Source organism: Megascapheus bottae, chromosome 24, assembly GCF_031878675.1.
Source record: "Megascapheus bottae isolate mThoBot1 chromosome 24, mThoBot2.hap1, whole genome shotgun sequence".
Lineage (NCBI taxonomy): Eukaryota > Metazoa > Chordata > Mammalia > Rodentia > Geomyidae > Megascapheus > Megascapheus bottae.
The window spans coordinates 19262261-19281288 of record NC_143532.1 but is presented as its reverse complement, the minus strand read 5'-3'; the positions used below and the strand labels follow the sequence as shown (position 1 = coordinate 19281288).

The following is a 19028-nucleotide window of genomic DNA, read 5'->3' as shown; positions in this document are numbered from 1 at the left end:
ATTGTATCACAGACCTAAAACTCAAACTCATAAAAAATACATCTTTATAACACTGAATTTGGCAGCAATATCCCAGATATGATCTCCAAAACATAAATAAAAGAAACAAATGCCAGGCATCGGTGGCTCAAGCCTATAATCATATCTCCTCAGGAGGCCGAGATCCGAGGATCACAACTCAAAGCTAACCCAGACTGAAAAGTCCTCTCGAGACTCTTATCTCTAAAAAATTGAAACCGAGCTATGGCTCAAAGTGGTAGAACGATAAGACTTGAGCAAAAGAGCTCAGGGACAGTGCCTTGCCAAGTTCTAGCCCTAGAATGGACAAAACAGAAAAACAAATAAAAGGTGAGGTGTGTTGGTTACACCTGTAGTCCCAGTATTGGGAGGCAGAAGCAGGAAGATCATACGCTAGAGGCCAGCTTGCATTACACAGAAAGACTTATCTCAAAAAACTAAATAATAAATAGGCTGAAATGCAGTTCAGTACAAGAATTTTCCTAAGGCTCTGGGTTTGAGCTCCAGCACTTTAAAATAACAAAAGAAGAAAATCTTGTCATATGCTGCAATTTAAGAAGTCTTTGAGGCTGCTTTTTTTTGTTTTTGTTTTTGTGTTTTTTTGTCAGTCCTGAGGCCTAAACTCAGGGGCTGGGCATTGCCCCTAAGCTTCTCTGTGCTCAGAGCTAGCGCTCTACCACTTGGGCCACAGTGCTACTTCTAGCTTTTTCTGTATATAAGGTACTGAAGAATTGAATCCAGGGCTTCACGCTCCCTCACCTACCAGGGTCCATCCTGTTCTTGTGGCATGGGTCCACCAGGTGGTGGACACTGCAGACCCTTGTGCCATTAGTGAGATGCCTGCACAAGTTCCCTAAGCCTTGTCCCAAGAGGTGGGTGCTCGGGCCTTACTGGGCAGGGTTTCTGCAGGGGAAGTCTTAGATGAGTAACTTCCCTGTAGTCACCTGACTGCTGAGTGGCAGGCCTCAAACTGGCGCTGGGTCTAACTGCCCCTCCCCAAGTCCTGGCCTCGTGGGGTAGGAAGGTGGCCACAGAACGCAGACACGTTTGGCAATGGTCAGCACCCAGGCACCGCAACCACCAAATGGGAGATGCCTGGCATGGGGGCTCCTGAGCAAAGCAAATTCCTAACACCTAGTAAGTCAACGTCAGAGTCAAGCAGCAATGAAGCTCTGGGAAAGCAGAGGCTCCGCAAGTGCCACCGGGTGAGGCACCGTGCTTTGCAGTTTGTCATCCATGTTCCTGGCCACGCCCCAACAACCACAAAGCCGGGCTCACTAGCCATGGCATTAACGACTAGGAAATGAGGGTTGGAGGTGATGGCCTGTGGCTGGGTCTTTGGCCAGCGGCCCAGCAAGACTAAACTGTTCCCATGTTCAGATCCCAGAGAATTCCTGGGAATAGTAACAGGCTCCGGGGTAGCACCAGGGACTCATCTAGTTGAGCACTGCACAGATGAGGAAACTGAGGCCCAGAGCAGTAGCCACAGGGTAGGGCCTGAGAGAGAGCAGCTCAGAGACCTGTGGCTTCAGGAGCCATTCTGAGAAATTTCCAGAAGAGAGCTAGCAGTCAGAAAAGTTCCTGGCTAAAACTTGAGCAAAGACCTTCTGAACTTCTCCCCGAGGGGAAGTTGTAAATGGCCACTCACAAGTTCCAGTGATTTATATGAAACATCAGAAGGAAATCCGCTTTAAAAAAAAAAGTAGATTATCAGATGCCCAGGGCTGGAGATAGGGGTCAGCAGAAGAGTGACTTGCAGGTTTAAAATTCAAATACTAATAAAATTATTTAACTTTTAAATAACTAAATTAAAAATGAAGGTGATTAAAAAAACAGCCAAATATTCGATAACGCCAAAGGTACTCCTGATTTTCATATACTTAGGACCACTAATCTGCCTTAAAAAGATGAATTTTTTGGCCATGTGAATTCTACCTCAACAAAGCTGTTCAAAACAGCAATAGACTAGAGCCAAGTATGGCGGTGCACTCCTGTAATCCCAGCACTCAGGAGGGGGAATCACCGAGTGTGAAGCCAGCCTGGGATCCACAGTGAATCCTTCCTTGTCTCGAAACAATGGACACACACTCATGTGAAAGACAGTATCTAGGAAGCCCACCCTAGGAGGGGCAGAGCTGCCCTGGGCTAAGGGTGTGTGCTGCAGGACAGGCCCTGGACCAACCCCAGCCCCCCAGAGAAGCACCCGGAGCCTGCATTAACCACCATTCCCACTTCTACCAGGCCTGCGCACTGGCTGTTCCCTGGCTGCTCAGAATACCTTCCCCAGTGGCAGCCCCAAGCACGCAGATTCCCGTTCTGCAGAGCCCTGTCCCTCTCCCTTTACAAGTCTGCAACAGGTGCACAATCCTCCCCAGACTTGAGCCTCCCCAGAGCAGGAGCCACCTGTTCTCCTGGATGTCCCTGGTACCCAGCCCCGTGCCTTGATCTAGAGCTACACAAACCAGAAGTAGGCCCGAGGCAGGTAGGAGGAACACAGAGCTGTCCACGAGCTGCCCATTAGTGGGGTGTCAGTCAAGTACGGCGAGAGGAGAGGTACATGAGGAGTAGCTCTGGAGAAGAGCCAGAAGAAGCTGGTGGTTCATACCTGTAATCATAGCTACCCCAGAGGCTGAAATCTGAGGATTGTGGTTTGAAGCCAGTTTGGGCAGAAATGTCTGTGAGATTCTTATCTCCGATGACAGAAAAAAAAAAAAACACAAGTGGCTCTGTGGCTCAAGTGGTAGAGTAACCAGCCCTGAGCAAAAACTAGCTCAGGGATAGTGTCCAAGCCCCCAGTTCAAGCCCAGGACCAGCCAGGAGAAATGCATGTGCATATTCTGCCTCCTCTGAGTTGAGTTCAAGCCATGGCACCCAGTGGTGTCCCTCTGCTGGCTCATGGGACAGAAAAAGACTGAGGGGCCACCTCACAGCAGCACTGTCAATAGAGGGCCCTGCTCAGGGATCCTGTCACCTGGCCATGGCACCGGAGCCCACATGAGGATGATTTGGCTGACAGGGTCGGGGATGCGGACATACGGAGGAGACACAGGCAGCCAGAGAGACAGGAGATTCCAGGAGACTGCACTTCTGAGGGGCAGGTACAGGCCCAAGAAACAGAGCAGGAGAGGCAGGACGGGAGAGCGGTCTATGGCAGGAACCAGAGGCCCGCCCTCCTGCATCCTCCCAAGAGGACAAGAGCCTCCATCTATCTTCTATCATTCCAAGGGCCTGGTGCAGCCCAGGCGGCCAGGCGGTCACCTCTGACCTGCCCTGCCCATCCCTGCCTCCCAGTACCTGGTTCTGCAGCTGGATAGATGTGGCTTGCTGGTCACTGTCATGGAGGGCCAGCCTCTCCCGCAGGACCACCAGCTCCTCCTGAAGCTGGCATTTCTCCTCCTGGAGCTGGGACATGGCCTCCACCATCCTGTGCACCACAGGGGCCGCACCTGGTGACCCCGACAGGCTGGAGCACCTCCCGCTGCCAAAGAGCCGCCCACCTACGAGCAAAGGAGCTGCGATGAGCAGGGCCTCAGGTCCTGCATGGGCCAAGGGCCCATCACAGCAGGGCAGACGGTTGGGGTTGGGGAAAATGCAAGCAGGAGTAGGGGCTAGAGGCAGCAGCGGGACGGGGGGGTCAGCAGGGACCTCCATTATCGCCTCAGAGGAAGTCCTTCAGGGGAGACAAAACTGCCCCTAAACCAAGACTGATTCCTCTTAAAGTGAGTTCCAGGACTTAGGGGCCAGGCCCCCCTGCCATGGATGGACTCAAGGCCAATTGCCTCTGGCAAAGACATTCCACCCAGAAAACACAGGCTTGGGGAGGGGCTCCCCAGATGGCCCCTGCAGGAAGTAGTCACCTGTGCAGAGAGAGGGGACAAGGGGAGCATGTGCAAGCATGACAGACCAGGACAGACAGACCAGCCCATGGGGCAGGAGCAGCCAGGCCAGCTCTGGGGGAGGGGGGGTGACACGCCTGCACGTGGGGACCACACAGGCACAAGGAATGGGGTAAATACCGGGGAGCCAGGTGGGGCCTCAGCCTGAGTCCTCCTCCTCCCACGCCTTCCACTGTCCTGTCACCAGGGGCAAGAGAGAAGACAGACACATGGACAATGGACGAAGACATGGAATCAAGGCCCATGACCTGCTAGGGGGGCCTGGGGCACTTGTCACAGCCTGCTCCTAGAGTGCCAAGAAGGAGCCTGGCCCCTGCAGGTGAGGGAGCTGGTAGCAGTTCACGGGAGCTGGGTGAGGGTGGCAGGGAAGAAGAGGAAGAGATTTGTCTCCTCCCCACAGTGGCCCCTCAAAGCTTCCCAGAGCAAAGTGTGCAGGGGTAGGGTAGCTGCTGGCCAATGAGCCTACCTACCTGGTTTTCACGGCGGTGGAAAGAGACTACCTGTATCTAATGGCAGGGAGCAAGTGGGGCCTGGGTCTACAGAGCCCCCTGGCCAGCAGCAAAAGGCAATGGAAGTAGTGGCTGCAGCTGGGACACACTGGACAGTCCCAGCGGGGGCTGGAGGGAGGGCTGGGGATAGGAAGAATACCCAGGAGCCAGTTTCTTCCAGAGAGCTGAGGGCTGAACCCACAAAGCTCCCCAGAGTGAAGAGTAGAGAGGACTCTGCTGACCAGTGAGCCCTCTGCTTGGACAGTGATCCTGGCTGTGTGGCCTGCATGTGACCTAGCACACTAGTCACACACAACTGGCCAAGCTCCTATGATCTGTTCTAGAAAGTGTGAGGACAGACAGATGCTTCTAGACCCACACACGGGGCTGCCACGGGTACAGTGTGACCAGTGTGACCCTCCACAGACTGCTGCAGTGTGATACAGAATGCCCTGGCTTCTACCCGAGAGAGCCACCTCTGTCCCTCAGAGGGCCATACAGGGCCCCATTGGGGGCTTCCTATGGGAAATGGGGACAGTGTATCTGATTTGAAGCCAGGGCTGGGAAAGGAGCCTAGGTGGTTAGCTGGGGGACACACAAGCCTCAGGAGCCCCGTCATTCAGGGCACAGCTCCTGACGTAGGAGGCTCTGACCACCCTGCACCCATCCCAGTGAGCCTCAACAGAACCTCAGCACAGATGCCAGGAGCTAAAAGGGGCTTGTGGGCCCTGGAGGGGAAGAAGGATCCAGAAGCAGCTAAGGGAGATCTAGGAAGGGAAAGGGAGGAGGACGACAAAGTGAGGCCCAAGGGACTCAGGCAGAGGTGCCACACACCACCCCTGAGGGCTGTGTTCTAAGGTGCCAGCCAGCACAGGACCTGGGGCTCAGGAGGGGTGGGGAGGCCCGGCCTCTCTGCGAAAGAGAGATGATCTTCCCCTTTGGGGTGTCCCTCAGCCAGACTCCTACACCTGCCTGAACACAGGAGGGCCCAAGCTGGAGGACACAGCTGGGGGTCAGCCTAGAGGACTGAGTGACCACAGCCAGCAGCCAGCAAATTCACCCACACGTGTCAACAGGAGGCAATCGCAAGACCAGTGCCTTCCTCCGTGCACTCCTAGCTTTCCAGGTGCCCCAATATGGTCCCTCCAGGGGTCATTGGGCTTAGAGGAATCCTGGCACACATTCCCTAGATTACAAAGGGGTCCACAGAATCCTCCAGAAACAGGCAGCCTCTGGGAGCCAAGGAAGCTTTTCCAGAACAGTGCAGTACTGCCAAGGGAAAGCAGAGCTGCCAGCTCCTTCTCCTCAGTGCTCAGGCAGTAGAATCAAAGCCCTGTCCTGGGAGAGGGGGAGCCTCTGGACCCCTCCCCTGAGGCCAGGACACAGAGACAGCAAGTGAGCCAGGTCTCTCTGCGGACCGTGGTGGCGTCTGGGAGGCTGCCACCCATGCCCTGCTTTTGACAGGCACCCGGAAAAGACAAAAAAAAAGTAGGGAAATACAACCCCAGCCCCTGCTGGCTAAGGCCTCTTATCACTGGGTGGGGCCCTGGTAGCCCTGGCAGGGGCAGAGGGATGAGGGACAGACAACACTGCCCCTGGACCAGGGAGCCCGAAGCTGGGACCTCGAGTTCGTGTCAGGTAGTCTGGCTGGGCCACCTCCAGGTGGAAAAGGCAGGGCGTAGGGACAGCTGAGAGCTGTGGGAGCTGTGCTGGCTTGGTCAGAGCGTTCCAGGCCCATGGGCTGACCTCCTTTACCTGTTTTCTCTATATTCATTCTGCCACCAGCTTCCGGGGCCTCACGGTCCCGCCTGGGGGCTGGCCTCTTCAGGAGTTTGTCTTCTTTTGTCCCCTGACTCTTGCTCTCGTACCCCTTGTCCTGCAGGGCCTGCTGCCAAGACACAATCAGAATCCTTACATGAAGGGGACAGAGCTAGAGAGGGGACCCTCTCCAGGAGGGATGAGGCCCTGGTGCAGCCCAAGTGGGCAGGAACCCACTGGGCCAAGCCCTCCACTGTGTGGGGAGGGGAAGATGGGGCCCCATGTCCGAGAGCCCACAGCAAGCCACTGGCAGCACAGTCTAAAGAACCCCAGGGACCCTCAGCTGTCCCTAGGTTCCATGGAACAGGAAACACCAATACAGAAATCTGCTTGTCTTCACACTTACCAGCCACTGTCCAGAGGCACTTGTCCAATATCTCCCTCTACCCCCCATCCATCACAAGACAACTCCCGATGTAGCTGCTACCCCTTGGCAAATGGCCCAGCCTACAGATGGCCGCCCCAGCTCGCCCTGCCTCCTTCAATCCCCACCTCATGGGGTTATCCAGATGCTGCATCGGACTCCAAGTCAAGGAGGGACAGAACCAAAGAAGGCTGGGGAGCTGTTGCCAAGCAGATAGACAGAAAACAGGGCAGGGAGCTTTGTCCAGAGACATCACCACAGCTCACCCAAGGCGACGCCTTGACAGTAGTGGTTTGGCCTGGGAAGGGCGGCCCATGGAAGTCACCCAGAAAGTAATAAGTTCTGCACGGGCTAGGGTGATAAGACATTTCAGCTTCAGAGAATACAAAGAAACTTCTAAACAGGAAAGGGAGAAGAGAAAAGGTAGCTCATCCCTCTACACCAGCCTCTTCCGGCATTTGAATATTTCTCCTTATAAAACAATCTCAGTTTACTGTTTAAAGTCCTGGGAAATGTCTGGAATAAGAGGCAGAAGACAGGGACTGGGAATAAGGCTTAGTGGTAGAGTGCTTGCCTAGCATACATGAAGCCCTGGGTTCAATTCCTCAGTACCATATACACAAAAAAGCTAGAAATGGCGCTGTGGCTCAAGTGACAAAGTGCTAGCCTTGAACAAAAAGATCAGGAACAGTACCCAGGTCCTGAGTTCAAGCCCCAGGCCTGGGGGGGGAAAAAGAAGATAGTTTTTTGTTTTGTTTTGTTTTGTTTTGTAGTAACCTTGCATCCTCTAGTCAAAAACAAAGAAGCTTTACATTATAAGAAAAACAGAAACCATTCAACCAAGGCACCCAACCCGTGGCTCACGTCTGTTAAGTGTAGCTATTCAGGAGAGACATGGCTCAAGTGTTAAGGTACCAGCCAAGCAAGCAAACCCTCAGTACAGGGGGGAGGGAAGAAGCAACAGAACTCAGCTTGGAATGGGAGATGAACCAGGGAGGTGGCATGTCACCTGTATGATGTGGCTGTGAACAAGCACCACCCCTGCAGCTCCTTCGCTCATCTAGAAATAATAATAACCCCCACCTCTTTGCACTAGTGGGCAGAGGAACTGAAGAACTAGCCCTCACACCGAAGAGACATGAGGCTGTGCTCACCATCTGTGCACATTAAAAGGCCAATCAAAAGTTGTAAAGAATTGAAAAGTGGCCTGAGCGGGCCATTTAGTCCACCCCTAGCTCTCCTTCCCCTCTTGTACCTAAAAGACAATTCCCTTTGACTTTATTTTTGTCCTTGCCCTTTGACCAACTGCCACCCCATCACGACCATGCTGGCTGGAGGTGGCAATGACAGCAGCATCTGGAAGTTTCCATTTGCTAACTGGCCGGAGCAAAGGTTACACTATTTCTGGGCTGCACGCCGAGAGACTGGAAGGGTGGGTGGCCTGGGAGGTGGGGAATTTCTGCAGAGCCTTTGGGACAGAGCAGCACCATAGGTTTTTGCTACTGAAGCAGAGGCTGAGGTCACCAAGTGTAACTTCTTTCCCCCCCCCCCACTCCCAGCCCAGGTCACCTCAGTGGCTCTACATCCCTGGCCCTGCCACACTCATAAACAGAGGCGTGGAAGGATGTGAACTTGGAAGCCATAGCTGGAGGCAGCCTCTGAGATGAATCCTTAGCAGATCTGCTGACCCCAGGGTTTGGCTACAACCACAGCCCAACACCCCATAATCAAAACTCAAGAACAGAGCCACCACCCAGCTGGGGGCTGGAGGTTCCTGACCACAGCCTCCCGATTTAACTACCAGTGGCTCTAGCCAGTCAGGGTTAGGAACAGCTCTTTAACCCTCCTCTTGCCAGAGCCGCTCTCTTCCCAGACCTTTCAGATCCTGAGGAAGATCCTCTTGTAGAAGGCCCAGGAAATGCTGTGAAACACCAGACGGTCTCCAGAAACATCAACTGTGACCTTACCCTCATCAGGGGCTCTAAGACCTTGGTTTGCCCCGGTCAGGTGCATGAGCCCATGTGTAAATGCCCTGCCTGCCAGACCTGTGCCCAGGGAACATGGGAAGATTGTGAGGGATGGTGGTCTCTCTCAGCCATACCTTTCTCAGGGTGTCTGAGCAATACCCCAACTAACCCTGGTACTTCATTGTCTGCCACTGATTTGTGATTCTCGGCTGACTCTCTGGCGCCCCCACTAGATAGCCTCGCTCATTTCTCTCCTTCCCTGTATTGGCTGTGCCTGGCACACAACTGGTACTTCCTGAGCACTAGTGAAAAATGGGATGCCCCAAAAACATTCAAAGCCATCTCAGTGAAGTTTTAGGAGCTCTCTGCAGGCAGAAGACCACAGAGGACCAGGAATAAAATACATATATATTTGCAGTGCTAAGGATCAAACACAGGGCCTCAAGAATGCTAGGTAGACGCTCCATACATACAACCCAACTGTAATTTATGGTTAATCCTCAAGTGAATATTATACAATAGTTCAAAAGCATGAGGATGGTACTGGGAGTTTGGCCTAGTGGAATCATGCTTGCCTCGCATGTGTGAAGTCCCGGGTTCGATTCCTCAATACCACATACACAGATAAAGCCAGAAATGGTGCTGTGGCTAAAGTGGTAGAGCTCTAAACTTGAGAAAGCCCAAGGACAGGACTCAGGCCCCAAATTCAAGCCCCAGGACTGGAAAAATAGAAAAAAAGAGGTAGTTTTCTGTACCTTGATATCCATAGGATAGGCTCTTGGGGGGAAAAGCCAATCACAGAATAGTATGTAGAAATGATAGAAGTCATATAAATGTAATAAAGAGGTTGTCTTGAAAACATAAACACCAAACCCTTCAAAGATAGAAGACCATAACTGAGGGCATTCAGTTTGTAAAGATTGTATCTCTGCACAGTGATTTAATGCCATGGATTATAAAGTTAGTTGTGTTCAGGGGTTTAGCTCTGGGGCTCACTGTGTGACCAGCAGCAAGTGACTTCACTTTTGAGTTTCCCTTCTTTCACGCACACAATTCAGAAAAATATCGTGCCTTTATCTTGAAATTTAGATTAAAAGAACCAATCAGATGTTCAATGTCTGTATTTCGTGATAGCACCTATCTTTATTTGCTGTTTTCTACCACCAAGCACACACAGCTCTCTAAGATGTGCCTATAAAAGTCAATGATAAGCCGGGCATGGGGGCTCATGCCTGAAAGTGTAGCTACTCGGGAAGCTGAGCTCAAAGGATCACAGTTCACAACCAGCTGCACAGACACATCGGAAAGATGCTTATCTCCAATTCACTAGCAGAAAAAAAAAAACAACTCCAAAACAACAACAATAGAAGCAGGGGCATGGCTCATGTCTCACATGGGAGAGCATCAGCTGTGAACAAAAAAACCAAGCTAGAGGCCCAGTACCAAGCCCCTGTACCAGCACATACAGGCAGAAAGTCAATGGTAACTGCAGGAGGAAGGAACCGGAGTTCTGATAAAGACCCTGTCTAGATGTGATTCCCACTTCAAACAAGGAAATGGGATCAATGGTCCAGACTCACAGGCTGGAGCAGACAGGAACAGCTACCTCACACCAGCCTGTTCTCCCGGCACCTCCTTCCTCTCAGCCCATCTCAGCTTCCCACTTCAACACCTCAGCCAGGGCGTGGCTGGAAGACCGGGTCACCTCCCCAAAGATCAGCCCAGTGATAGCTGAGGAAGCCAACTGCTGCACGCAGGATGGGACAAATGTTCCACCACACACAGGCATGCCAGAGGAACGGGGGAGCCAGCGCCTTCCAGTTCACACCCCCAAAATCACACACACACACACACACACACACACACTTGTAGAGGGCCTCTGAGCTTACCTGCACGGTCAGGTAGAGCCTGTGGGGACTCCCTGGGCCCGCCCAGTCCACACTGAGGGCTCTGCACTGTGCCAGGGCAGGGCGAGCGGCAATCCGGGTGCTGGGGTCCTCGTCACTGCTGACTGGGGTGTCTCTTCCACGCCCTGTCCCAGCACAGAGAGGTAAGTGGGACAGCTGGCTGCGGACCACTGTGCACCATGACCATCAGGTCCCCCCTCCCCCTCACTTCACATGCTCTTACGCGCAAAGGCACTTGGGCATTGCCAAATGCCCCCCTGGAGATTTGTTTCTGGAGGGCGCTAAGATACCTCTAAGGGATTCCCCTCCCACACAGTAGCATTAGGGACTCCCACTTGCTTATAAGCCTCTGTGGAAAGCAGCCAGAAGCCAATGCCAGCAGTGAGGTGCACCCCAGGGTTGTGGCATCATTACCCAAGCTGCCTCTAGGTGGCAATTTCTGCCCAGCTTTTATTAAGACCAAAACCCACACTGGGTGGCCTGGTTCCCATTTTCACCAAAAGAGCATACTTAGAGAGCCAGCTAAACTGAGTTCCCTCGGGCCTTGGCACCTGGCTCTGCTTATGGGCTTGACACTCCCACGGCAGCCAAGACAAGGCATACTGCAGGACTACTGCCCCGGGGTGGACAGAGGTTCTGAGGGCCAGGCACTGGACCCAATGCTTTCTGGATCCTCACTGTGTTTATCTGGAAGCTGGGAACAACAAACCAGCCACACAGCCCTCAGGTGAGGCCTGAATAAGATCAAACACAGAAGGTGCCTACTCAGTGCCAAGACAAAGTGCCTACTTGATGCCAAGCCAAGCACACAGGAAGTGGTCAGCACAGGTCATCAGGGTGACAATCTAATGACTACCAAGGAGGGAGGAGAATGTTCTCTGTCTCACAGGCAAAGAACCAGAAGATCAAAGATGTGCTCAGCCCGAGCCAGCACACAAATCCCCTGCACCGACTCTTGTAATCACCCCTCTCAAGATGGCAATAAGGGAGAAAGTGGGTGGTGAGGGGTGGGGGGAAACCTCAGAGCTCAGGGGCTGAGCCCCTCCCCAGTGCTAGGCTTGCATTTCATATGGGGTATTTTATTTGGCCTTCGCCTAAAAGCCAGCCAGAGTCAAAAGTCAGCCAGGCGCGGTGGCTCAAACCTATAATCCTAGCTACCTACGAAGCTGAGATGTAATGATCGAGGTTCAAACCCAGCCTGGACAGTAAAGCCCATGAGACTCTCATCTCCAGTTAACCATCAGAAAACTGTAATTGTCACTGTAGCTCAAAGTGGTAGAGCACTAGCCCTGAGCAAACAAGTTCAGGGACAGCACCCAGGCCTCGAGTTCAAGCTCCACAACTGACCCACCCAAAAAGTAAAAGTCTATGTGCCATTATACAGATTTTCAAAGATCTATACATGCACATGTATTTGCACACATATACATAAATACAACTGGAAAGAAATATGTAAAATGCTGTGACATTTTTCTGTAGGGTTTTAAATTTTTTCCAAGAGGAAATGTTATTGCTTTATTTTGTAACCAGAGAAGCCATATTCATATCACATTTATGCACTCCTTAGGATAGCTCATGGGGAGCAAGAGAAACCATCTGCCTCTTTCAGATGACCAGGTCTCTCTAGTCACAAGCCTGAGGCTGTTCCTGGAGGCTTCCAGGGTCATCCACCCACCCCCACCGCCCCCAGCCTGCGTCTAATGTTAAGGAGAACCCAGTGTCTGCTTCAGACAGGTACAGAAGCTGGGAGACCTTGTAAGGCACTGCTGTGGCCACCACTGAAGGAGCAAATGTAGAGGAAGAAAACAAAGTATGCCATGCCTCAGTTTCCCTTTCTGTATCCTGATGGCTTTAGACCTAAGGATGGCCCAGAGGGACAGACTAGTAATCTGAACCCTCTCCCTTCAGCTCAGAAGCCAAAGTCAGCAAACTCCGGAAGTCTAGCTGGCTTGGAGAGTCATCTCCCCACACAACCAGTGACATCCACCCAAGCTAGCAGAGGCAGGAGAGGGTCTCAGGGCAATCCAGGCCTCACCCCCAATCAGAGATGCTGCTCCCTTCACAGCACCTGGGACATGACCCAGAAAGGGGAGCTGGCACTGAAAGCTCCCCAGAGGACAGCAGGGGCCCACACCCAGGGGGACGCTCTTCCTGAACACCTGCTGTCCGGGTCTCTACAGAAGCCACCAGGGGCTGTCGCAGGACTAAGCCAGAGCACAGCGCAACCCCATCCCGACGGAGTCCACCCACATCTCATACCAACACGGGGCAAGCCTGGGCGGGATCAGGTGTCAGTGCCACACAGGACGCCCAGCCGGGCTGCCACTTCACCTACCTTGTTTACCAGCCTCCGGTAGACACCGGTGAGCCCCCAGCAAGATCGCCAGGACCCCCCCCTAGACCTGGCTGTGCCAGGGAGAACGTGGCTGCTTCCCCGGGCACTGCAGACTGTTAAAAAAGTTTAACCCGCTTCCAAGCCCTTGCCCTCCTCCCGGGCAGGGCGCAGCGAAGGAGCTCTGGAGATTGACGCCCGCCCGGCCCGGCTGCCGGCTACCCTGTAATTACCTGACAGCTCTGAGTTTAGGAACCAAGAAACCTCAGTCTCATCTCAGGGATCTGGAGGAAGGAAGGGAAATAAAGAGGCATTTTAAAAATGCGGACTCACCAGTTTTCAACCTCCCCGGGCCGGTGTGTGGGAAAGGGCGGGAGGCTGGGCTGGCTGGGGCGGGGCGAGCCATCCCCAGCTCGGGCTCCGGGGCTCGGCCCACTCTCCACAGGGCCCGCAGTGAGGGCGTGGCTCCCAGGTTCCACGTCCTGCGGGAGGGGACCATGGCCCGAGGCACGGCGGCCTCCTCTGGGGTCCGGGCAGCCTGTGGAACAGAGCAAAGGGAGACGGGCTTGACAAGGATCTGGCCAGCATCCCCCAGGAACCCTGGGTTCAGAGAGGGAAAGGGACCCTCTTCACTCTTCATTTTGATGGTGCTCAGACTAAGTCCTAACAGGACTTAGGGAGGGCCTGCCATTGCTATGGAGATCTCCATCTTATCTCCCGAAGGGGCACATGCCAGACCAAAGCCTCACACAGAGGAAGCGCCAGGAGCCCGAAGCACCCCAGTGGTAAGTCTTAAATTCCTTTTCTGCAAGACGTGGCGTTTTCTAATTGCACTCTGTGGTATGCTAAATTAACCCTCAGCCACTATGCTCCTCTGACCCAGGCCTGTGGCCCAATGGACAACGCTCTATTAGCTTGCACTGAAGAGGGGCTCCCTGGGGACCCTGGCTGTGATAAACTGGGTTTATACACAGCAAATTCTCTTACAGGCAGCTCTGTCACACACTGGAATAACCACTCTGCACCCCGGGTGGCGCAGACACCCTGCCAGGTGTGAGAGGCAAAGATTCTCTCATTCTAGGAACCCACCAGGGATCCTTTTTAATCTGAGAAATCTGGTTTCAAAGCTCCATGTCAGAAAAAAGAAGACACAGGTAAGAGACCTCACAATGTGAGTAGAAGGCAGGGAAACTGAAGGGTGTGCCAGACGCCAACAGATGGTGTGGAAATGGAGGTGAGGTGGGAAGCACGTTTAGGAGTAAAAGCCCTGTCGGAGCTTCATTCACCACACAAGATTTTGGGGTCATGGGGGGATTGGGAGGAGGGTTCTGTGGTTTGTTTTGTGAGACAGGGATTCACTATATAGTCCAGGCTGGCGTCAAATCACAATCCTCTTCTGTAGTTCAAGTCTTTGTTGAGCACCAACTGTGTGCAGAGCAGCTCTGAGGGCATTCAAATGAACTGAGCTATACTCCTATACCAGCCAGTGGTGCCAACAACAGAACTGAAGTCAGGTCGGAGAGGCAACATGGACTTTTGCTTTCATACTGACTTGGAGCACATGTTTATAATCTGAGCACTCAGAAAGCTGGACCAAGAAGATCATGAGTTTGAGATCAACCTAGCCTATACACAATGGGTTCAAGGTGAGCCTGCGCTATATGGTGAGACAACAACAGAAAAGACCAAATTGCGGGCAGCCAAATACTTCCTCTGGAGCTATCTGGGTTGTGGACCACTCTCCTCATTGCTCTTGAGGCAAGTACTTCCTGTCTGCCAGCAAAAACATGTCCTTGAACAGGACTTACCTTCCCTGACCTGCTTAGGCTCCTGAGAACGAGGCTTACCACACCTATTTCTGAAGCCCCCTAGCCCCACAGCCTGTAGCTACACCCACACCAGAGGCTTAGCAGAGGAAAGTCCTGAACTATATATACAAAAGAGGTCAGGGCTAGAGGAGAGGTCAGGGTTACACATCAAGACTCGGAGCTAAAGGCTGGGAACAAAAGCACTGTCAAAGGTTAAGAATGCAATTGCCAAAGGTTGAGCAAGAAGAGAAGCACTAGAGGAGGGCCCACTGTCCTGTGTGGGAAGATGCTGGAGAAGGAAGGTCAAGAAGGTGGCAGGTGCCCAGGTACATACCGAGTCCTCAGAAGTCACCAGAGTGCAAGTGGAAAAGAGGAGATGGTCAGATGGTCATATCCAAGTGTATAACAGGCAGAAAGCCAGGTACAAGTGGCTCATGCCTATAATTCTAGCTGCACAGGAGGCTGAGATCTGAGACTTGTGGTTCAAAGCTAGCCAGGGCAATGAACTCCCAAAAAGTTGGAAAGGGAGCTATGACTCAAAGAGCACCATCCTTGAGTAAAATAACTCAGGGTCAGCGCCCTGGTTCTGAATTCAAACACCAGTAACAGCACATGCGCACGCGCGCCCGCGCACACACACACACACACACACACACACACACACACACACACACACACGTGAAGGATTCCAAGCAAGACTTCTTGCTTCAGGAAGGTTCAGGAAGGCTGAAAAGTGGGGTGAGAGCCAGAGGAAACAATGATTTCCTTCTCTTTGGGGAAGTTTGGCTAGCATGGGAAGGAGAGGGGAAGAAGGTGGAGGATCTGCTATTTAGAACAAGTAGAAGCAACCTAATGGGCAGAGGGACACGAATGAATGAAGCATGGGGAGGCAAGGAAGTCCAAGTCTGGGTCAGGAAGCCTGAAGCTGTGCAGTCTGGTGCTTGTAGGGCTGAGCCTGGGAGAACGGGGTCAGAGTCTCTTCCTTAACTGAGGAAGAGCAGCTTGGAGGAGGTGGGAAAGGGGACAGGAATATGAGCTAAAGGATATTGGCTAATACAAATACGTGCCCCAGTACCACCAACACCCAGAAATGGAGCAGGGTAGAGTGAAAAAATGGAGGGGGATAGAAGGAACCCCTAAGGCTTTAGACACAGAGCTGAATGGAGAACCAACCTTTCAGATCAAAGGAAAAACACAAGAAAGACAGGGCCCCTGCAAGCCCAGCTCCTTGGCAGGGCTGTTCAATGGCTGACAGAGAAGATGTCAGGTAAAATCAGCTCAATCCAGTGGGTGGACAGGAGCAGGGGGTGACCATGCTTCTATGCTATCAGAAACGGAAATTGGAGACACAGTCAGGAAGATGTCCAGAAGAAAGAGGAAGGGTGTGTAAGAAACCCTGAAAGGAAAAAGTTGCTAAATTTGGCTACTGGGAGGGTGCGAAGGTCAAGTGTCACGGGATCTCAAGTCCAGGGTTCTAGGCCAAGAGAGTGAGGACACCCTCTCCTCCTCATTTGCATTAGTGTTTTGACGCCAGGCTGGTATCCTAGGACTTTTACCAACCTAGGATTCAGGGGACCTGTCTAGAATCTGGCTCTGTTGCTAAGTCCCAGTGTGAGCTTTGGGAAAATTCCTTTGCTGCTCTGAGTCTTATTATGTCTATCTATAAAATGGGAAAAACTCCACCTGACAAGGCTGATACAAGGTTAGGCAACGCATGTTCCGTTCTCAACAATGCTGGGATATGCAAGAAACTCAGCTGGTGCCTCTACTCTAATGCTGGTGGGATACAGAGGGCCGATGCCTTCAGGGGTTCAGGGGAGGGTGGCCAAGCTACAGTCAACACTGCACCCAAGCACCCAAGACTAGAGACATTGCAAAAAGTGGAGAACAGATAAGTCACCCAAAGCCTGCTGCTGGGGACAGCACTGTGTGTGTGTAGGGGGGGGGGGGGGACTAGACAGCATGGGCTGAGACTTTGCCGGCATGCAGTCACACGTTCTAGCTTTTGCAGGCCACCCCCATTTCAAGCCCCGCTGACCTCTGGTGACCATACAAGCACAACTCACCACCCCATGTCCCCTATGGTCCAAACACTGCGGCTGCCCAGCGTTGGTTCTGGGCTGCATTCCTGGCCAAGGAGAGACTACTTCATCAAGGACAGGGGCAATGCAGCAGTCCCAGCAAGGTTCTTACCCAGCCCCAGGGCAGAGGAAAAGCCAGGGAAGGTACCAGACCAGCCGTGGTCACAATCCCAAGCTTCAGATGCTTTATTGAGAGGTGGAAGGGGGTGGGGGGAGGTGGCAGAGTGCTTGAGAATTTAAAAGACTGTAGCTGGCTCCTTAAAATCTCCCAGGCCAGGGCCTTCACAAGGCCAGCCCAAGTTCAGCCCCAACTCACACCAGGGGACTAAAGGGGGTGGCTACCGAGCAGGGCCCCCTGAAGGGACCCCCAGCTACAGCTGTCAACGCTCAATTCCTGGCTGTGGGGCCCAGGCCCTCCCTCCTCACCTTGGAGCTGGCATACCCCAGCCCTGGACTGCAGGGGCCAAATGACCCCCCGAGTAGCCTGGTGAGCCTCCCAGCGAGACACCCAGCAGAGGGGGTGTGCGGGCGGTGCCCAGGACTGGCAGCCCCCCAGGTAAGGGCTCCCCTCCCCTCCCCCTCCGGAGGAGCCAAACCCCGGTCTTCCGCTGCTCCCGCGATCCATCGCAGGGGACGCGCCGCCCCGACAACCAGCTCCCAGCCTAGTCCATGGCTTGGGCTGGACGGCGCCCAGGGGCAGGGGCTGGGGGTCCCAGCCCGATCGTGCCCCTCGCCGGTCCCGGCAGTGGGGTCCTGCGGGCAGCGCCATCCTGGACGAGGCGCGCGCGCGGGGGCAGGGAACAGCAGGCCCAGCGGAGCCCGGCTGCCCAGCTGGCCCCCGGGGGGCCCCAGGCTCGACTCACCACCCGTTGGAGGCAGGATCTCGGCGTCCCCGCTGCGCCCGGGGTTCGGCCCGGCCCAGCCCGCCTGGCGGGAGGCCGCTCCACGCCTCCTCCGCCTCCGCCTCGCCCGCCTCGCCCGCCCCGCCCCGCTTCCCGCCCCGCTCCCCGCCCCTCCCGCACACTTTCCACAGGAAATGATTAACTCCAGCCGCGGCGCGTTCCCATGGCAACCGAGTGGAGCACGGGGCGCGCGCACTCGCGGGGGCGCGCCGGCCACGCTGCCGGCCTCCCGAGCTACGCCCGGCGCGGAAACCTAGACCCGCACAGTGCAACCCGGCTGCGCGGCGCACCCCTGCACACGCGTCCTCGAGCCCGCTGTCGGCCAGGCCCCCTGGTTCCCACCCGGGCCGATCCACTGGGAAACGCTGTGCACCCACGCGTGCGCCGCCGTAAACCCAAGCACGAAACTTTCGCGCACTCGGCCGGCTCTTGGCACGCAGCTCACAGACTCCATGCCTTCTTCCCATTCTAAGCACACACTGGCTTGCACGCCCGGTGCACACCGCCACGTGCTGGCGCTGTCACAAGCTCCAGGGCACAGGGCTCCCACTGCTATGCCATGCACACACACAGGTGCCCACTCCCCGCGGCACCCAGGGCCTGCCCACCCCCACCCCCAGCCAATGAACACCTTCCAGAGCTGGGATTGGGGTAAGGTGAGAACACGGCTGGATTGCAGCAGCTCCCAGCCCATCTTTAAAAACCTCCTCACGTGGCTCAGAAGAGGCACGGGGGAGAGCAGGCCCAGCCAGCCAAGAGAGACAGCTGACCAAGAGGAGCCACTCTGTTCTTTGTCTCCTGAACAGAGGAGGCATTTAGTTCTGCACTGAGTCAGCCTGGGTCTGTCCCCTCTAGCGAGCGGAAGGAGGGGAAAGAAATAACTCTACAGCCAGCACAGCTCAATTTGATGATCCCCAGATAAGTGGATTGGGGGGGGGGGCTGAGCCTGCCCCTTCCTGCTTGGCAGAGGATGGGGCCCAGAAGCAGGAGGCCCTGGAAGGCACGACACCACCAGGTGGGCCTGACTTCTACTGGCTGCCCAACATTCAGCTGGTGGTGGAGAATCTGCACCAGAGAAGAACCAAGGGCTTGGGCATCATTGTCCCGGATGCCAGAGCAGGTCAGTCAGGATTCCCCAGCTGCCCTGTGCTATTTTCTGAGATTCCTAAGGCTAATAGACTGGAAATTCGACTTTCATGGAATTTGGCCCCTGGAGAGTTCTAGCTCAGGCTATGGATAGGGTGCCCTCTCTGTGGGGGAGAAAAGCCATATCAAAGTCTCCCTCTAGAAACCAATCCATTCCCCAACAGGCCTGCAAGGCTGTATGCAAGCAAAATTACTTGAGATTTCAAACTAAGAGTCTGTTAGGATTTCTAAATAAGAATCTCTATTTGCTGAGCCAAACACTGGTAGCTGTCTGTAATCCTAGCTATTCAGGAGACTGAGA

General features: G+C 54.1%; 1 protein-coding gene across 2 annotated transcripts in view; it reads right to left on the bottom strand.

The window, feature by feature from the left end:
• Kifc3 (kinesin family member C3) overlaps positions 1-17618 on the bottom strand; it is a 32547-nt gene extending 14929 nt beyond the window's left edge. Inside the window, exons 1-5 of one of the 2 annotated variants that reach the window (XM_090357574.1) lie at positions 17543-17618; positions 13124-13328; positions 10441-10583; positions 6158-6290; positions 3313-3515 (exon numbers count right to left, since the gene is read on the bottom strand). In XM_090357574.1, coding sequence (XP_090213700.1) covers positions 3313-3515; positions 6158-6290; positions 10441-10583; positions 13124-13289 — 645 coding nt within the window. In that variant the 5' untranslated portion in view covers positions 13290-13328; positions 17543-17618. Of the gene's footprint in view, positions 1-3312; positions 3516-6157; positions 6291-10440; positions 10584-13123; positions 13329-17542 lie in introns of those variants that run through there. The other variant, XM_090357575.1, reaches the window with a different exon arrangement.
• Between the last annotated feature and the right edge of the window lie 1410 nt (positions 17619-19028).